Here is an 18,743-nt window from a genome sequence, read left to right on the forward strand (position 1 = left end):
CCATCAGAAGAAGAGAAAAAGATGCAAATGTACAGCAGATGACTGTGTATGATCCGGTTCTGGCCGGAAAACAACAAGCCGGGCAACATGATGCCGGCAGAAAAAGCCAAGGGGCAGGTCTTGGCTATGCCGGAAATGGCTACGCCGGAAACGCTTATGCCTGTAAAGGTGAAACCGGGCAAAATTATCGAGCGGCTAGAGCAGCTCATGCTGATGAAATGCCACCACCAAGGTACCAACGAGGAAAAGCTGTGATACCGGAACAGTATGATGAAGCCGATTCCGGAATGGAAAGGATTGGAGCTTACCGGAACCGTTGGGGGAACGCGTTGGAGAAAGATGCACCTGCCGGGCCGGGATGCGAGGCACAGACTGGACAGAGTGTATTTATCCGAGATGATCGAAGCCAAAGGTCCGCCGGGTCCGCAGTGTTTTGGGCCGAGGATCATGAGGGAAGAACCACCGGTACGCAACTTCCAGTTGCCCCGTGACACAAAAACATACGATGTCACCACTAAGCCGGAAGATTAGCTTGCGGACTATGTGACCTCAATATACGTTGCTGGTGGTGGAGGAACCGCAGCAGGCAGAGGACCGGCGTTGGGCGGTGAGAATCATACCATCCTTCCTAGTGGACCGGCACACATTTGGCTTAACAATTTGCCAAAGAGAAGCATAAATGGCTGGCTCGGATTTCGAGGAGGCATTTGTGAGCAACTTCAGCAGTACATACCGGAGGCCAAACAGACCGCATCAGCTCGCTTTATGCTAGCAGCGCGATAATGAAACAGACCGGGATTATCTAACCCGGTGGAACTCCACGCAAAATTCTTGCGATGGCACGATCGGTTGAAGAGACTGATAACTTGTTTCTAGTTCACAACCTTCAAGATTTATTATTGGCATATATTTCGTACATTCCTATTCCCTTTAGCCTCCTATTTCTCTCATGATGAAAAACTTGTGTGATTAAGGTTATCTAAAGACAGGGGCCCTCATTAGTGTTATGACTTGTTGCTTATTCAAGTCTTTATAGTAGTTCCCTTTGATTCAAGGCTGTGAAGACAGTTTCAATCGGTTCGATGTAGCCTTGGTTATTTTGTAATAGAAACTTATCTGGACCTTGTGAACCATTTGATGTATGCATTCTTGTTATTTGGGCAGCATGAAGTTGGGGCCAACCATCTAGAAATGCTGTTGCCAAGAACCTATAGCAGATCAGAGAGATGATATATCCTTACACTTTGCTACATACAGTGCAACTGGTATGTATGATAGTGCATTAAACATCATAAGGAATGGTTTTTTTGTATTAGAGAGAAAGGGAAAACCTCATATTCCAACTCTTCTTTTAGGAGCAAAACTATGTTCTTAGAATCCAATGCATGATTCATTCTTCTGAAGGGATCAAATTTGCAAATAAATCCATGAAATCTTTCGGAAGTCATGATGTGCATTTCATGAACATTGTAAACCACTTTCTTGGTGTGTGTTATGGACTTTTTTTATATGTGGTTCACTTCAAATTTGCATACATTGATATTACAAGATGATGCACTGAGGCTGCAATGGCAAAGTACAATCCCAAAATAATGTATAGCCTTGCTTGGGAAAATGCGATGCAATACCAAGTTAATACAACTGTTGAAAATGCAATAGAATGACTTGAAATGGTGATGGGTCGTTCCATTAGTACTTCTAAGTTCTTAATTCTTGTATTATCTGCACATCAGAATTTATAAAAAGCCGAAGCGGAGCGGATATTGCCATAGATTAAGCTGAGAAAGATGACCAGTGGGATATTTTGAGGCTGAAAGCACAAATTGGGCTTCCCTTCTCTTCTTTATTAGACTGCAATGAAAATAGTTTTCCTAATTCTAGGTACATATTTGAAATTTTGGGTACTTTTTTGCTCAAATCATTGATTTCCTCTGCTTGTAGTCATTTATCATTAAATTATTGAAGCATAAATTCATTAAATCTCTATTCCTGATAGTAAGCAAATTAGCATATTTTGTTTTAGAAAGAAAGCCATTTTCTTTTGAGGAAAATTCATTTTATTTCTACCTGCTTAAGGTATTCACCATTCTAGTATTAGTTTCCATCCGGTTATAACTACAGGTGGATCGAGAGCTCGTGCAAGTAGCACAAAGGGATCAGTACCCATGTCCAAGTCCATATTCAACATCTAATACAGAGATATGTCGAAAAGGGACTTGCATCTGAGATATTTCTAGGGGTTAGGAGATCTTTTTATATGGCTATGTTCTACTTGTACCAGTAAAACAAGGCTTAGGCCATAGAGAGATGGCTGAGTGGTTGATATATAGCTCCGGTCTTGAAAACTATTCTAGGAACTGTCGAGGGTTCGCATCCCTTTCTGTCCTTTTGCTTACTGAATATGCTCATTTCTTGAATTCTTTTGTCTTTATTCTGCCCCTTATATTTCTTTCATAAAAAGGAATGAATGGCTCAGCTAGATAGAATAACCAAGCCAGAACATAAAGCAATAAAACAATAGAACATGTATAAATAAGAAAATCTTAGTTAAGAGGGTTCATGTAAAGAACAGGTTCAAAATGACAACCGATTCCCTTTTCAAAACATGTAACAACAGCTCGAGCTCTTCCTTCATGCCACAAATGGCCAACGAAAAAGAAGAATCCTAGAAAAATGAGACGTCGATAACCAACTAATTCAGACAATTCACATTATCATTTCAATTTGTACCTTTTGAGTTACTTCTCCACAATAGAGATAGATCTTAGAAGTACTCCGCTGCTCCTGGATTACGCCAACTGACTTGAGTTAAGCGGGATAGCCTCCAGGACCAGTATTTTTGTCTCACTAAAGTAACGTTCGGCTCATAATATTGGCTCTTTGGTGACTAGTATCACATACTACTTTCACACTTCGTTCCAGAGTAAAGATCTAGCTCCATTCCTTCCTACTAAAGGGAGTGCCCCCAGCACGCTCCATGGCGCTCACGTGGAAGGCCATTGGTCCCGGGGTAATCGGGCCGGGACTAAACGTTCGACCTTTATCCACCTGGTTAGTTCTAATTGGCCAACTGGGACTAAAGCTCCTTACGGGCCGGGACAGAAGGGCATGTCTCCAGTAGTGACCCCAAACACGGCATCACATGACTATGATATTTCTCATTGTGCGATCCGGCACTTTTATCGGACCCTGTTTGGAGGATGTTTCTCAATCATGCGATCCGGCGTTTTTATCGGACTCCGTTTGGAGGACGCGATTGGAGATGCTCCTAGGCCATGGCCAGGGCCAAGCTGATTTTGTTCCTGGTGGGCCGCTCGATGGGCAAGTGGCTGTATATTTTGCTGGGATATTAATTCTACCCAACATGGATGAAAATTGACATTACTATCTTTATTATTTGGAATAGATATGTGAAGTTGCTCAACGTCTAAGTCTTCTAATCCCAATTTCGATGGTATCTTCTCGTTCAAAATTGAATAACGCCTCACGCCTGATAAGATCTAAGTTTCTGAATAAAATCGTCGATGTACTTCTCATGGCATTCGCTGTCGGCCACGATCTCCTCCATCCTTTTGGCGTTGGCCACGAAGATCTTCCTCGTTTCTTCGTCCACAAGGACGGCCCGTACCGCCCCCGCGACATCTTCCCTGCTGAACGATCCATCATCTTCATTTCTTGGGACCTGCACTCCGACCTTTCGCGCCTCCATTAGAGCATCTCCACTCGTCCCCCCGACGAGGCCCCCGAGCGACGTTTTTCCATCCGGACGGCGAAATTCGGCCCAGTCGCGCCCCCGGTTCCTCGTTTTCGTCCGGATTTGACCCTTCATCCATCCGGCGAGCCCACGCCATCCCCGGCCCCCCGGGGCGCGCTCGGGGACTCCGGACGAAGCTAAACCAACCGCCCACGCCCACGTGTCTCCTCTTTCGTCCGGATTCCCCGAGCCATCCTCTTTTTCCCCGAGAAACGCCGCTTGGGGAGCACACGACTGGGAAACTACTCCTCCCCACGCCAAATCTTCCTCCAATCCGGACGAAAAATTCGTCGGATTTGGGCGTGGGGAGCGCCAACGAGTGGGGATGCTCTTAGCCGCGCGTTGGGCCCTTGGTCGCCGAGCATGGGCAGCATGACGAGAGGGTGGCCGAACAAGAGCCCCTCGATAATGGAGCTGCAGCCGCAGTGCGTGAGGAACGCGGCCACGGCGCCGTGCGCCAGGATGCTCATCTGCGGGGCCCAGCCGGTGACCACTAGCCCGCGGCCGCGCGTGCGTTCCTCGAATCCTGGCGGGAGGACGTCGGCGTCAGCTACGCCATGGGGCCTGCGCAGAGCCCAGAGGAAGCGTGTCCCGGCGAGCTCCAGCCCGAGCGCCAGCTCGTGCACCTGCGCCGCGCACAGCGGCACTTCGCTCCCCAGCGCGATGTAGACGACCGATTTGGCCGGCTGCTGAGATCGAGCCAACAGCGCACGGCGGTGTCCTCGCCGGCGCCGCGGACGCTTCGTGTGTCGTGTCTGACCGGGAGCTGCACGTTGCCTGGCTTTATTTGGAGCAGTATAAAGAATTCGAGGTGGCAGGCGGACGCTTCCAATTTGATGGAATCTTCACCGGCGACTCCAGATGTTATTCTACTAATAACATCGAGGGAAGTGTTAGATATGATTCTACTTCCTCTATCGGTTTAGCATGTAATTCAAGAAAACACTTTGACCATTAATTAGTTAATAAAATATAGAAAATATGTCATAAAAATTATATCATTGGAAATCTTATTTGAATATGAATCTAATGGTATAAATTTTATAGATATTGTTGCCTGCCAAAACCCACCGACGAGCAGCGACGAGCAACACGAAGAGCCGGGAGGCTCCCAAGACTGCTAGTGGGCCCTGGTCCCTCGGGCGACGGCCCCGCAGTGCTCTGGCACACGTCCTGACGGTCGCAAGGGCGTGCCACCTGACCTATACCTGGTCAGGAAGGTGTTTGATCGCTTCGATTAGTTTCCTGCATGATAGACACGTAAACATTAAATGAGCCTCGATCGGCTCTCAGGTTACCCTGCTCATCGGCTCAAAGAGCCGATTGACCCATGGTTCATATTAGATCTTGCAATAATATGGGTATTCTGCTTCATCAATATTAAGCTAAATCGATCTACGACAGTTTAGGGTATTCACCGTATAACCGGAACATCCTACGCGTAGTTGAGCCTAGCAGATACGAAAGATGATGGAAAACTAACCCTAAAAGAGGCCTAAAAACCAACATGGAGTCGATTCCCGGAACATCCCTTCTAGGATCGGCAAACCATACCTAACGCACTACCGGATCGTTCAACCCGTTTGCAAGGCCTAACCATACGGATATCAAACTAATCCTTGAAGAACAAGGAGCAACTATAACAGATCAAATCTACTAAATAAAGACGAAGCAAGATGCCGCCCTTACACCTAAGATAGGTGTAAGGGCGGCTAGACATCGAGGGGCAGCATAGCTAAGCAAGCATATCAGAAGAACAACGATGCAAGCCCCAAAACATCTACGATAAGTAGTGTTACTCGCCATCAACAAGGCTTCAGTACGAGCAACACCAGATAACGAATAAACCTATACTGCCTAGATCGCAAGATGCGATCTAGGCAGCATGATGCTTACCCGGAAGAAACCCTCGAAACAAGGGGTGGCGATGCGCCTAGATTGTGTTTGTTGTGAACGTGGTCGTCCTCCTTTCTCAATAACCCTAGATACATATTTATAGTCCGGGGACTTTCTAATTCGGGAATAAACCTAACCGTGTACGAGCTAAACTCTATCTCTTAATTCTAATCTACCATAATATACAGATACACGGGCAATCTAGCCCAAACTCTCGTACAAGGCCGATTTAGAGACACTTCATGCGCATATCTTCCAAGCCCATCTCAATCACGGCCCACCTCCTGCTCTTGCTAAATTCTGGGGATAACACATGCCCCCCTGGTTTTGGTAATGATAATTTCAAAACCACTCTGTTTTTCCTTCGTAGGGTCACGTCGTGGCAGAGCAGAACCGTCACAGTATCCTTTCATCATGATGCCTTGCCTTCTCAACTTCTCTGCACGATTTGACAGTTTTGGCACCATGTCCTCGGAAACCGCCGTAGCATTAAATCTCCACTACATCCCCTTTATTTAACCGCATCGAGCAGTTCGCTTCTTCATCCCCTGCCTCGCATTAGCCATCAGAAAACCCTCCTTCGCACCATGGATTCCTCCTCCTCCTCTACCTCATCGGATCTTTCCTCCCTATCCTCTTCTTCTCGTGAGCCGACGCCGGAGTGGGGCTCATTGGCGGCGCACGACATCCTCGCCCCAACGACGTGGGACAAGGAGGATCACGATTCCTCCGTCTGGTCCGAGGATGACAAGTCCTTGACCGACGGAGAAGACGACCTCCAGTTCCTCGTCGATGGGGAGCTGGAGGCGGAGAGCGAGGATGACTCCTTCTCCTGGGACGACTTCACCTCCTCCGTCGAGGAGGAGGAAGAGGAGAGTGACACCTCCTCCGACGAGCCACCGGCGAAGCGCTTCCGCGCCGGGTCGGACGCCGACGCCGACGACAACGACGACGAGGAGGAAGGCCCATGCCGAGGGCTACGGCAGCAGCGACGAGGAGCTCGCCGGTAGCAGCGCCGACGGGAGCCACGACGGCGACGACGAGGGCAGCGACGGCCCTTAGACTAGGACTACTAGCATAGGACTAGTAGTAGCCATCGGCTCTTCTTTTGTTCTTCTTGTCTTGAGCAATCGGCTCTTCTCTGTAAAAATCCTCTTTATTAATGAAGAAAATGTTTCTATGTCACTTTCGCTTTCATATCAATTTTGCCGATTGTCAAAGCAAGTCAACACGCAAACAGCTGATGGCAGCACATCGGCCTTCACCACAAAACGCGAGTAAGGCCAAATCAGTTGCCTATTCAAACGGTAACCTGCAAACCTTATCCGAAAGAGTAAACTCAGATCCCCAAATCACCGCTCGAACAGACCCAACTTACAGCCACGCGACTCTCAGATCTCGATCGCGCAGACTCAACTCCACAGCGAATCCAATGGCGGAATCATCCAACGCCAACACTGCGGTCTCTGGCCTGAAGGTAATCCTCAACCGCTCCTCGCTATCCGAGCACAATGTTAGAATTAACAGCAAACATCTGAATTAATGTCTCGTTCCATCATTAATTTTTAGGTATCAGACATTCTACTGCCGCACCCTTCTCTTCCAAATTCTCTTTGTCTTGGCCCTCGTTCTACCGAGAGTCCTGCCCATTTGATTTCATGCGAGGCCAATAGAATTCCCTTCGTGAACCAGAATTTAGATCTAACTTCCTGGGCCGACTGCTTACGAGCCTGGCCTAATCCTCCTGAAGATTGGGTTTCATGGTACAATAGGATATCCAAAACTCACCAAGCCACCTGGGAAACCACAGGAATAGCCGATGCTTTAGCTTTATCACTGTCTCCACTCGAGAAACATGAAAACCTTCTGAAAACCATCGGCTACTTTTGGTCTGATGCTTTGAATTGCTTCATGTTTGGCCATGGCCCCATGACACCAACCCTTCTAGACGTGGCCATGATCACTGGTCTAGACATTGCATCCCCAAGCCCTTCTGCTTTTATGCTGCCAAAGGTTCCTTTCACACTCTCTTCCAAAACAGAGTGCACAAACTGGGGCGCTTACCTTCAACGCCACATGAAAAACAAAGGCCCCGTAACAGAGAAAGAACACACGGCCTTCCTGAATTTCTGGTTGGAACATTTCATATTCTGTGGCCCTTCACTTGCTCCAACCAAGAATTATCTTTCCTTGGCCTATGAACTTGCCAGAGGCACCCAACTTGGCATTGGCAAACTGTTCCTTGGAGAGGTCTATCGATATCTCCAATTAATGTCTGTCAAACTGTTTTCCCAAAAGACAGTCAAAACAGGAGGTCCCTGGTGGTTTATTCAACTATGGGCTCAGCTGTATTTCCAGCACCATGTCCCAAACTTTCCACCTTTGGCCACTTGCACCTTTCCAGATATTAACGGGAAGCCAATCCGGTGCACTAACTACGGCCAAGCTCTATATAGCCTTCCAGGTAGTAGACTGACCCTCAAGGAAGCATCGGAGTGGTTCAGAATTTTCTACCAAGGCCTGGACAATCCTCTCTTCTTTCCTTATACAGAGTCTGAAAATTTCGAAAATCCAGCCTCCTTCAGGCTAGACAGCTTTGCCGATGACGCTAGCACTCGGCAATTGTATTCCATCATGATCCGTCCCTGCTTCCTTCCAGTTGGCATGAGCACCTCAAACAGGATCATCAAACCTGGTTATGAGTCTTATCAGCCGGTCGTAGCAGCCCGGCAATTTGGTCTTGGGCAGGTGTCTCCCCATTTCTTCCTCCACCACTTAACAGAGAGCAGAGTTGATCTGCCCGATGTCCTCACGGGTCAGAGGTGTTACTCTTTCTTTGACACTCTAACCATCCCAATTCCTCACAACCTCTCTTTTACCTCATCAACCAATGGTTTTGAGACTTGGTGGCCAATGTGGAAGACTCATGCCTTCAGGAGAGCTCTAGGACCGTTCTTTGAAACAACTTGATGCTGAATATGACGTCCCTGCAGAACAGGTACCACTACTCACAAATTTTCTTGAAGTGGCTCACAATGATTTCTTTCCTTTTATAATCCTGCTCTGTCTTCTTGCTGCAACAAGACGGTCCAGAACCTGTACATGATGACGGCTCCCCTTTCAAATTCCTCCCACCAGCTCCGGTGGTCCTCTTCTGCAAAAACTCACCACCTTTGAAAAAGGTCGTGATGCAGAGCCAGCCGATTTCACCAAAATCGGCTTCCAAGAGCAGAGTATCTTCTAGGCCAGCTGCCCCCCGAGCCTCAGCTAAGGCGAGAACAGCAGTGAGGAAAGTAGCTGCCAGGAAGACCTTGAAGCGCCAAGACCCTACTCTAGCCCAAGAAAGTTTGCACGTAAGCTGATCCATGCCTTGGCTGGTTTCATCTATCCTTCTAGGCTTACGCAACATGCTCATATTTCTTTTACGAGGCCTCTCCGAAGAAAACTCCAGCGAGGAGACACAGTCCAGTCAAAGGGACTCGAGCTCGGGCAACTCTGGGAAAATCCCCACGCAGAGCCAGCCAGACTTGCCACCGTCGGCTTCCAAGAAAAGGTCAGCTCCTGAACCTGCTGCTTCCCAAGCTCCCATCAAAGCAGGGCCGGGTGGATTACGCACAAAGAGCCGATGCATCAAAAGAGCTCGCAAGCAACCGCAAACCTCTTCATTGAACCAGGAGGTTTTGAATGGAATTACCCTCCATACTCTCCTTGGCTCATATTTCATGCTAACCTGTTGCTGTTCTCATCGGCTAACCACTTCCTTTGCAGACTGATGACACCTCTAGTGGGGAGGTCGAGGAAGTACTGATGCCATCCGCCACCCTGGACCTAGCAACTCCTGACAGTGTAGCTGACAAGGTTGCCACCTTGGCCAAGCCCATAGCAGAAACACAAGAGCCGATCACCTCTTCATCGGCTGTTCCTCTGGTCTTAGGAGAGGTACACTCCCTTTCCTTAGCTCTACCTTTCTCTTTCGCTGTATACTGACATTGTTCTTGTTGTTTGTCAGGGTCATGACCTCTCAAGCTTACTAACGTTCGACCCTGAATCCATCGAACCAGCTGCATCTAAAGCCAGTGAAGAGCCAGGACCCAGCGCTACACATGGTCAACTCCAGCATCTCAAGGCCCTGCTCTCCTCCTCAATTGAGACATTGGTTGAAAACCCTGAAGAAGTGAAGATCATCCTTGAAGACGTCCAGCCTCATCTCCCGGTGACGTTGCAGGTGAAACTCTGGCCAGCTGTGACTGCATGCGCCTACGGGTCAAGGGTGAAATCGGCTCGTCAGAGAATCGGTCTACGCCATGCCCAGCTTCTGTTGAAAGCCGATATTGCAGACAAATGTCAGCGGCTTAATGAGAAGAAGGCAGCTCTGGATGCCAAAACTGACACCTCTGTCAGTACTGCTGAACTTGAGACCTTGCGAAAGGAGTTGGAGGACCTTGAAGAGAGGGTCCGGGCAACCAAACAGCTCATCCAAGATAAGGAAGCCCTAATTGCCCACTCCCACGAGGAAGCAGAAGGCCTCAAAGCTGAACTGAAGACTGATCTGGCCGAAATACGTGCCCTGAACAAGCAGCTGGTGACAGGCAAGGACGAAGATGATGAGGCCGAGATCGCCGAGGTGGATCGTGTTCGTGCTGACGCCCTCCATGCTCTTGAGGCATTCCTTCAGTAGATCGAGCTTCTCTATGTACCCTGATAACTGCTCAATTGAGCTTGTACCTTTGCTTGTAACTGACATAGGCATCCCAAATGGGCCTGCCGAAGATAGTACCCGGAGTTTACTGAAGGCCCACTACTCGAAGAATAAGAAGATTCGGGAGCCCAAGATATATTAAGGAAAGTTAAGAGTTGTAATAGGAAGTGTTATTTGTAATCTGGCGGGATGAGTTAGAAACCGTCCCGGACTCTGTAACTTGTATAGCACGAATCCCTCGGCTCCACCTCCTATATAAAGGGGGAGTCGAGGGACGAAGAGATAATCGAATCATGGTCTACAAACCCTAGTTTTCACAATCGTCGAGTACTTTTCGGCTGAAACCTTCGAGATCTACTTACCCTCTACTTCCAACTAAACCCTAGCCTACAATCCATAGGCATTGACAAGTTGATACCTTGTCAATTGGCGCCGTCTGTGGGAACTAGAGGCGTAAGGATCTGATCTCGATGGCACGTTCAAGATCTTCGACATCGTCAACCGCAAGCAACACAATGGATCGAGGTAAACAGATCGCTGCTGGTCTTGTCGATTTTGTTCCTCACCCACCCTCCCGTTTGGATGCATATGCGTATCTGGCGGAGCCCATGGAGATGACGTTTGGAAGGTTTCACTTTCACGTCGAGAAGGAGGGATCGTATCGTGTCGAAATTCTGAATTCATCGGGATCGTCGGCGGTCGATTCCGATTTTTCAAGCTATGCATCGTCAAACGAGTCGAGAAGAAGAAACTTCGGCGACACGCTACGTCGACACCGAGCAAGAGAGAAACTCGCCAAGATCTTCAACGACATGTCGTTTGAGTCATCTGCGGACTCATATATAAGCGATGGCTCAAGCGATGTCGACGATTATGACTTCATCGACAAATCTATCACAGTGGGCAAGGTCTTCATCAATCTCAACGATGATGTCACCAAACCCAATATTGATCTGAGTACAAAGTATCATCAGATTTATGCCATTGAAGATCAAGAGGAAACATCTGAGGCTTTCGACGATCTGGGAAATCCATACGTCGATCCCTCCAATCTGCGACAAGGCACGGGCAACAAATACGTCGGGCCGAGCCGCGAGATAGAGTTCAACTTTCACAAGCAGCGTGGGACAGAGCCGCGAGAGCTATGAACGGTCAGAACCAATGGCTACCACGGCCACACCGGAGGAATTACAAGCATATCAATATAGGCTCGCACGAGCTGCCGGGGAATTGGAAAAGCAGACGGTGAGTTGAACGGGAGAAAGGAGGTAGCTTCTCCATCCAGCACGAGAAGCGCAGATCTAAGTCGACAATCTAGAACTTCGGGTGATAGCCACAGGGAGGCGCGGAACAGAGCAAGATCAAGGCTGCAACACATACCCGAAGCAGAAAGAGAACACTTGGTCCAAAACCTCGACATGTCCTTCATGTCGATAGACACAAGAGGAAACATCATCCCTAAGACACCAGAAGCTGGGTATATGGCGACACATGCTTTTATCCTTGCATCTAAACCACCTCCAGGTGATCCAAGGGAAACATTGTACAATATGGCGGTAGCAGGAGTTGGAGCTATGGGGACAGCGTTTGTATCAACGCCTCCCGAAGGAGCGGCAAGGCAAAATAGTCCACGACCTGCAGCAGCAACGGCGGCAGCTTTGAAGGACCAAGTGGAGCAAGAGACACAAGAGCACAAGCAAGGGTCGACGGAGCGCGGCAAAGCGAGAAGGGATCATCGGCAATCTCCGAGCTTAACGACGAAGATATGTGCGGCTTACCATGCTTCACGAGGAGAGTCCGAAAAACTCGAGTCCCCTCGGGATTCAAGTTACCCGATAATTTCAAAAAGTTCGACGGCCTTCAAGATCCAGAGGATTGGCTAGTCGACTATCTGGAGACGGTGAAGCTCACAGGAGGAACCAGGGCAACAGCTATGCAAAGCATCCAGGTGCATTTGAGTGGAGCCGCACGATCTTGGATAAAGAAACTCACTCCAGGATCCATCGACAGCTGGGAAAGTTTCGAGGATGTGTTCGTCAAGAACTTCAGATCCACGTGCAAAAAACCTGCGTCGTTAGAGGAGTTGAGAGCATGTCGACAAAAGCCAGACGAGCCAATGAGAAAGTATATCCAAAGGTGGAATATCATCAAAAACTCGGCAGAAAATATATCTGACGAGAGAGCAATAGATGCGTTTGTCGCGAGGAATTAGGCGTGGAGATTTTGTCGAGGACTTGGGAAGGACCAATCCAAAGACGGTATCCGCGTTAATGGAGATAGCAAACAGATGGGCAGATGGAGAAGATGCTGTCCACAACAAACGGCACAGGTCACGAGAGGAGGACCGCGGTCGAAACTATCAACCAAGGCGACGATTTCCTCGGCGATATCCGAACTATGACGCTCCAGGGCAAATTTCGGCGGGCTTTCGGGCAAACACGGGAGGAAGCAACAGAGATGATTATCAGAGAAGCAATGAGCAGCGAGGTGATAACAGGGATGATTCACGCAACAGGCAAAATAGCGGGCCTAGATTCCCAAGGCCTTTTGTGTCCCCTGAAGAGATGATGAATGGACCGTGTCAGATGCACTTTTTGCTCGATAGCAACGGTAAAAGACAATCAGGGCACTGCAGAAAGGCTGTCGAAATTTTCAGGCAATGTTGCGGTATGCGAAACGCTAACGCGCGAGCAACACGAGAGAAATCCTCGGGAACCCGAAGCGAGATTCACTTGCCGCCTCCTCCCGCGATTACAGACGACAATCGGCATCAGCTCGAGAATAGCGGCAGCACCTACACCACCACCTTATGTTGATCCTAACTCCAACGGAGCGGTGTCGATGATTCGAAGGGAAGGCCGTCCAATAGAGCTCGAAAGTAATCTCACGACGGTGTTTATGGCAGAAAAAATGCCTCCACCAACAGTTGAGTATCTTAATTGGTCGGGACAAGATATTGGCTTCACCATAGCAGATCATCCGCAGCAAGTTCCTCGACCAGGCGATCAGCACTTATTCTGCCGGCGATTATCGCGGGATTTGATGTCTCTCGAGTGTTCATAGACGGCGGCAGCAGCCTAAACCTTATGTATGCAGATACATTGAGGAAGATGAACATATCCTTAGCAAATTTGAAACCAACAGACACAAGGTTCCACGGCATCACACCGGAGAAACCAAGTTATCCATTGGGGAAGATCAATCTTGACGTTCAGTTTGGGACCCGAGAAAATTATAGAATCGAGAGGCTCGAATTTGAAGTCGTGGATTTTCCGTCGCAATACCACGCTCTGTTGGGACGACCAGCATATGCTAGGTTTATGGCGGTACCACACTATACATACCTGCTGTGGAGGTTGCCTGGACCAAAGGGACCAATCACAGTCAAAGGAAGCTTTGCCTTATCCGATAAGTGCGATAAGGACTTTCACCGGCTGTCAGAAACTTTCGGGATGCAAGCTGAGTACTTGGCGTCAAAAAGTATGACTGATTACGACGTACTGCCAGACGTTGGAAGGCCAAACAAAGAATCAACTTTCAATACCGAGAAAAATTCAAAAGAGGTGCAGATTCACCCGACAGACCCAAAAAAGACGACATCTATTGCAAACGACATGGATATCGCATAGGAAAGCGCGCTCGTCAAGTTCCTCCGTGAGAACTGGAAAATCTTCGCATGGTGTCCAGCTGACATGCCAGGAGTACCCAGGGAACTTGCCGAGCACCACCTAAACTTGGATCCAGTAGCGAGACCAATCAAACAACCTTTGCGGCGTTTTTCGGAACCAAACCGCAAAGCCATGCTATCAGAAATAAATCGACTTGAGGAGGCTGGTTTTATCAAAGAGATATCTATAGAAGCCACATGGGTTACTAACCCAGTGATGGTGCCGAAGAAACACACGACAGTCCTTCGCATGTGCGTCGACTTTACGTGTCTCAATAAACATTGTCCTAAGGATCACTTTCCCCTCCCAAGGATCGATCAAATCATCGACTCCACGGCAGGCTGTGAACGTCTTTCCTTTTTGGATGCATACTCTGGTTATAACCAGATCAGATTAAAAGAAGATGATGAAGCCAAAACAGCGTTTATTACACCTTACGGCGTGTTCTGCTACAAGACAATGCCCTTTGGTCTAAAAAATGCGGGAGCAACATATCAGAGGATGATGCAGAAGTGTTTAGCGACACAGATCGGGAAAAACGTGCAAGTATACATCGATGATGTCGTCATAACGTCAAAAAGAGGGGCAACGCTGATCGAGGACCTCAAAGAAACTTTTGACAACCTCGACAAATTCTGCCTGAAGTTGAACCCGACGAAGTGTTCTTTTGGCGTCCCAGCAGGAGAACTTCTGGGGTTCCTAGTTTCAGCAAGAGGGATTGAAGCAAATCCCGACAAAATACAAGCTATAGTAACAATGAGGAAGCCAACAAAGTTGAAAGAGATACAGCAGCTAACTGGGCGAGTCGCAGCTTTGAGCAGATTCGTCGCTAGACTGGGAGAAAAAGCGTTACCATTTTACGCTCTGATAAAGCAAGGAGATAAATTCCAATGGAACGAAGAGGCCGACAGAGCTTTCGAGGATTTGAAGCGCACAATTTCGACACCACCAATTTTGGTGGCGCCAAAGGAAAAGGAACCTCTCCTGCTGTATATTGCAGCCACACCCCAAGTGGTTAGCACGGTGTTAGTTGTTGAAAGAGAAGAAGAAGGGAAAATCCATGGAGTGCAGAGGCCAGTATACTTCGTGAGCGAAGTTTTGTCGCCCTCAAAACAAAGGTACCCTCAGTACCAAAAGCTAGCATATGGAGTGTTCACAACAGCACGAAAATTGCGCCACTATTTTTCGGCACACCCGATCATAGTGGTCAATGAAGCTCCCTTGTCAAATATACTAAACAATCCAGAAGCTACGGGTCGTGTCTCCCTTTGGGGAATAGAACTTTCCCCTCGGGACATCACGTATGAAAAAAAAAAGCAATCAAGTCGCAAGTTTTGCCAGACTTCATCGCATAGTTGATGGAGTTGCAAAACACAGGACCTCCAGACTTATCGAGAACCTGGACCATGAACTTTGATGGGTCCAAAAGACTAGAAGGGGCTGGCGCAGGAGTAGTACTCATATCACCTGAAGGCGACAAGTTGAAGTACATCCTTCGGATGACGTTCCCTAACGCATCTAACAATGAAGCAGAATATGAGGCTCTCATACACGGGATGAAGATGGCGAAAGCCTGCGGTGCAACTCGACTAAAAATCTTTGGCGACTCACAATTGGTGGCTCAGCAAGTTATGAACCAATGTGACGCAATCAATGATAGCATGATGGCATACAAGGAGGTGTACAACGAGCTCGAGAAGTTGTTCGATGGATGCGAAGTAAATCATATTAGTAGATTGAGCAACGACGAAGCCGACGTTCTTGCAAACATCGGGTCGCAATGCCTTGCAGTCCCGCCAGGTGTATTTTGGGAAGAGATAACAGAGAGATCCACCAAATCGACAAAATCAAAAAAGAAGGAGAAGAAACCCTCGGGGGTTACCAAGGAAAAGCAAGAGGAAGAAGAAGAAGATCAGGACCTGGTCATGATGATACAGATACCATGGATGCAGACGTACATATCGTACATCCTCAGGAAAGAAATACCCGATGATCCAGTTGAGGCAAGGCGAGTAATTCGACGCTCCAAAGCTTTCACGGTAGTCAAAGGGGAATTGTACAAGCGGAGTATTTCAGGCGTCCTGCAAAGATGTGTCACACCCGAAGAAGGAAGAATAATTCTGAAGGATGTACACGAAGGAATATGTGGCCACCACGCAAGTAGTCGAGCTATTGCAGCCAAAGTTTTTCGGGCAGGATTCTACTGGTTGACAGCAATCGAGGACGCCAAGGACATAGTAAGAACTTGCGACGCGTGTCAAAGGTTTGCCACAAAACCTCACTCTCCAGCAGCAGAGCTAGCACCAATACCATTGTCATGGCCCTTTGCCCAATGGGGACTTGATATGGTGGGCAAGTTACACAAATCATGGCCAGGAGGAAAGGAGTATATGCTAGTAGCTGTCGACAAATTTACAAAGTGGATAGAAGTGAAGCCGATAAATTCACCAGACGGAGCATCCGCAGTAAAATTCATAAAAGGCCTCGTCTTCAGATTTGGAGTGCCCCACAGCATCGTCACAGACAACGGCAGTAACTTCACATCCCACGAATTCAAAGATTATTGCGAAGAGGTGGGTATCAAGTTGCACTTTGCGTCGATTGCACATCCTCAAACCAATGGGCAAGTCGAGAAAGCCAATGGCATCATCTGCAATGGCATCAAGAAACGCTTGTTAGGACCACTGGAAAAAGCTCGACATACCTGGCCAGAAGAACTACCAAGTGTATTGTGGAGCATCCGAACAACACCAAACACAGCAACACAGGAAACTCCGTTTTTCTTGGTTCATGGAGCAGAAGCAGTATTACCAATCGAGATAGAGCACAACTCTCCACGCGTCATCGAATATGACGAAGAAGTGTCGAGAAAAGCGCTAGAAGATGATGTCGACGCACTTGATGAAGCTCGAGATGAAGTACTGTCTGGGGTAACCAAATACCAACAAGACTTGAAGAATTACCACAGTCGATGTTTGCGGCCAAGATCTTTTCAGGTGGGAGACCTAGTTCTTCGGCTCACGCAAAAAAGTCATGAAAAACTCGAGTCACCATGGCTTGGCCCTTACATTGTCACGAAAGTAATCGGAGGAGGAGCATACAGGATAAAGGACAAGAAGACAGGGGTGGAAGAGCCAAACCCCTGGAACGTGGCGCAACTCAGGCGGTTCTACGCCTAGAGTTGAAATATAGTCCTTGTAAAACTTCAATGTACTGAAACGCCCGCGAGTTTTCAGACGCACTCTTTTCCTTTTTCGGGGCACCGAGTGGGGCCGGGAAAGGTTTTTAATGAGGCGGACTCGCGGTGCTGCAATATAATAAAGATAGTGTCAATATAACCTTTTCTTTATCGACATGCTTAAAGTCTCTGCTCCGACGAATTTCAATATAGTTCATCGAAAAAGAAAAGCCTTGCCTTGGTATTAAAATACCTCGTGAGTCAATAAAAATACAAAATAGTACTCAATAAAGAAGCTCGGGGGCTCATATTCGCCATAAATACATAAATGCCTTGGTTCAAAACCTCGCAATATACAAATACAGTAAAGAGTCACCAAAACACTCGGGGGCTAGACAAACATAGAAATATAATGATTGCTTCACAATATAATCATAGTCATGGGTCACAAAGAAGAATTATCTACAAGGGGAAAATAGCTAGCCTTGATTCAATATGTCATCAAGGGTAACTCTGTTTTCTTCAGGAGCAGCGCCAAGAAAACCAGCATAATGACCATCGGCAAAAAAATCGGCGTCCATCCGAAGAAGGTCTTCAATCATTTCTTCGGCTACAGGCGAAACCTTCGTGTTAATTCGGTCAACACCAACTCTTCGACGTTTTACCTTCTGATGAACTTTCGCGACAACTTGGGTAAGGTCAAGATTTGAGTGGCAGATCTGAAGCATGATAAGAGCAAATCTGGCGCCAGCTACCAATTGAGCTTTGACGAAGTCATGGATCCTGTGAGCTTCTTTGAATTTCTCCATTAACTCAGGAAGAGTTTTTGGTTGAATGTTCCGAGGAAACATGGAGTTATAAACCATAGACAAGGTCTTGGTACAGAAGTCAAGGAAGTCGCGAGTTTGAGAGGTGCGATCCTGAAACCTGACGATTTGGCGGGTCCTCTCCGGAGTAGCCCAAAACAGAGAACCATGGTCAAGGGAAAGGTTAACAAGGAGGTTCGTCCTAGTATTTACCCTCTCTTCCTCGGCAGCAGCATCAATAAAGGAACCTATCAAAACAACGAAGTAGAAACCTTTAAGAGACATAGCATGAAGATGAAAGATATCGGAGGATGAAACAAGCATACCCGACATATCTGCACTGGCTTCATTCATTAACTCGAGCATGAAATTTTCTCGAGTAGTCGCCTTTTCAGCCTCGGAAGCAGCAATTTCCTTAGCAGCCACGGCCTCGCGAGCTTGCTGAAGTGCAATTTTTTCGGCTTCAGATGACTTATGAGACTTCTCCATCATCACAAGTGTTTGCTTCTTCGCATACTGAAGTTGTTGTCGAAGTTCATCCAGTTCTTGCGACAAGGTATCTTCGACAGGTGCAGTATCAGCAAAAGCTCTCCTCGAGCGAGAAGAAGAAGGCGAAATATTGGAAGGAGCGGAAGACGGAGTATAGTTATCAAATATCAACTGAAATTTAGACAAGACAACATCAAACAACAAGCAAAGATAGAGTTTTCATTAATCTCTCGGAATAATTACAAAGGCATTA

General features: G+C 47.6%; 1 protein-coding gene across 1 annotated transcript in view; it reads right to left on the minus strand.

Moving 5' to 3' along the window:
* Positions 1–3,484: 3,484 nt before the first annotated feature.
* Positions 3,485–18,743, minus strand: part of LOC139833138 (UDP-glycosyltransferase 91D2-like) — a 32,936-nt gene continuing 17,677 nt past the window's right edge. The window contains exons 2-3 of the mRNA XM_071823311.1: positions 4,072–4,531; positions 3,485–3,694 (exon numbers count right to left, since the gene is read on the minus strand). Of these exons, the coding sequence (XP_071679412.1) occupies positions 3,485–3,694; positions 4,072–4,531 (670 nt within the window). The remainder of the gene's footprint in view (positions 3,695–4,071; positions 4,532–18,743) is intronic.

Source organism: Lolium perenne, chromosome 7, assembly GCF_019359855.2.
Source record: "Lolium perenne isolate Kyuss_39 chromosome 7, Kyuss_2.0, whole genome shotgun sequence".
Taxonomy (NCBI): domain Eukaryota; kingdom Viridiplantae; phylum Streptophyta; class Magnoliopsida; order Poales; family Poaceae; genus Lolium; species Lolium perenne.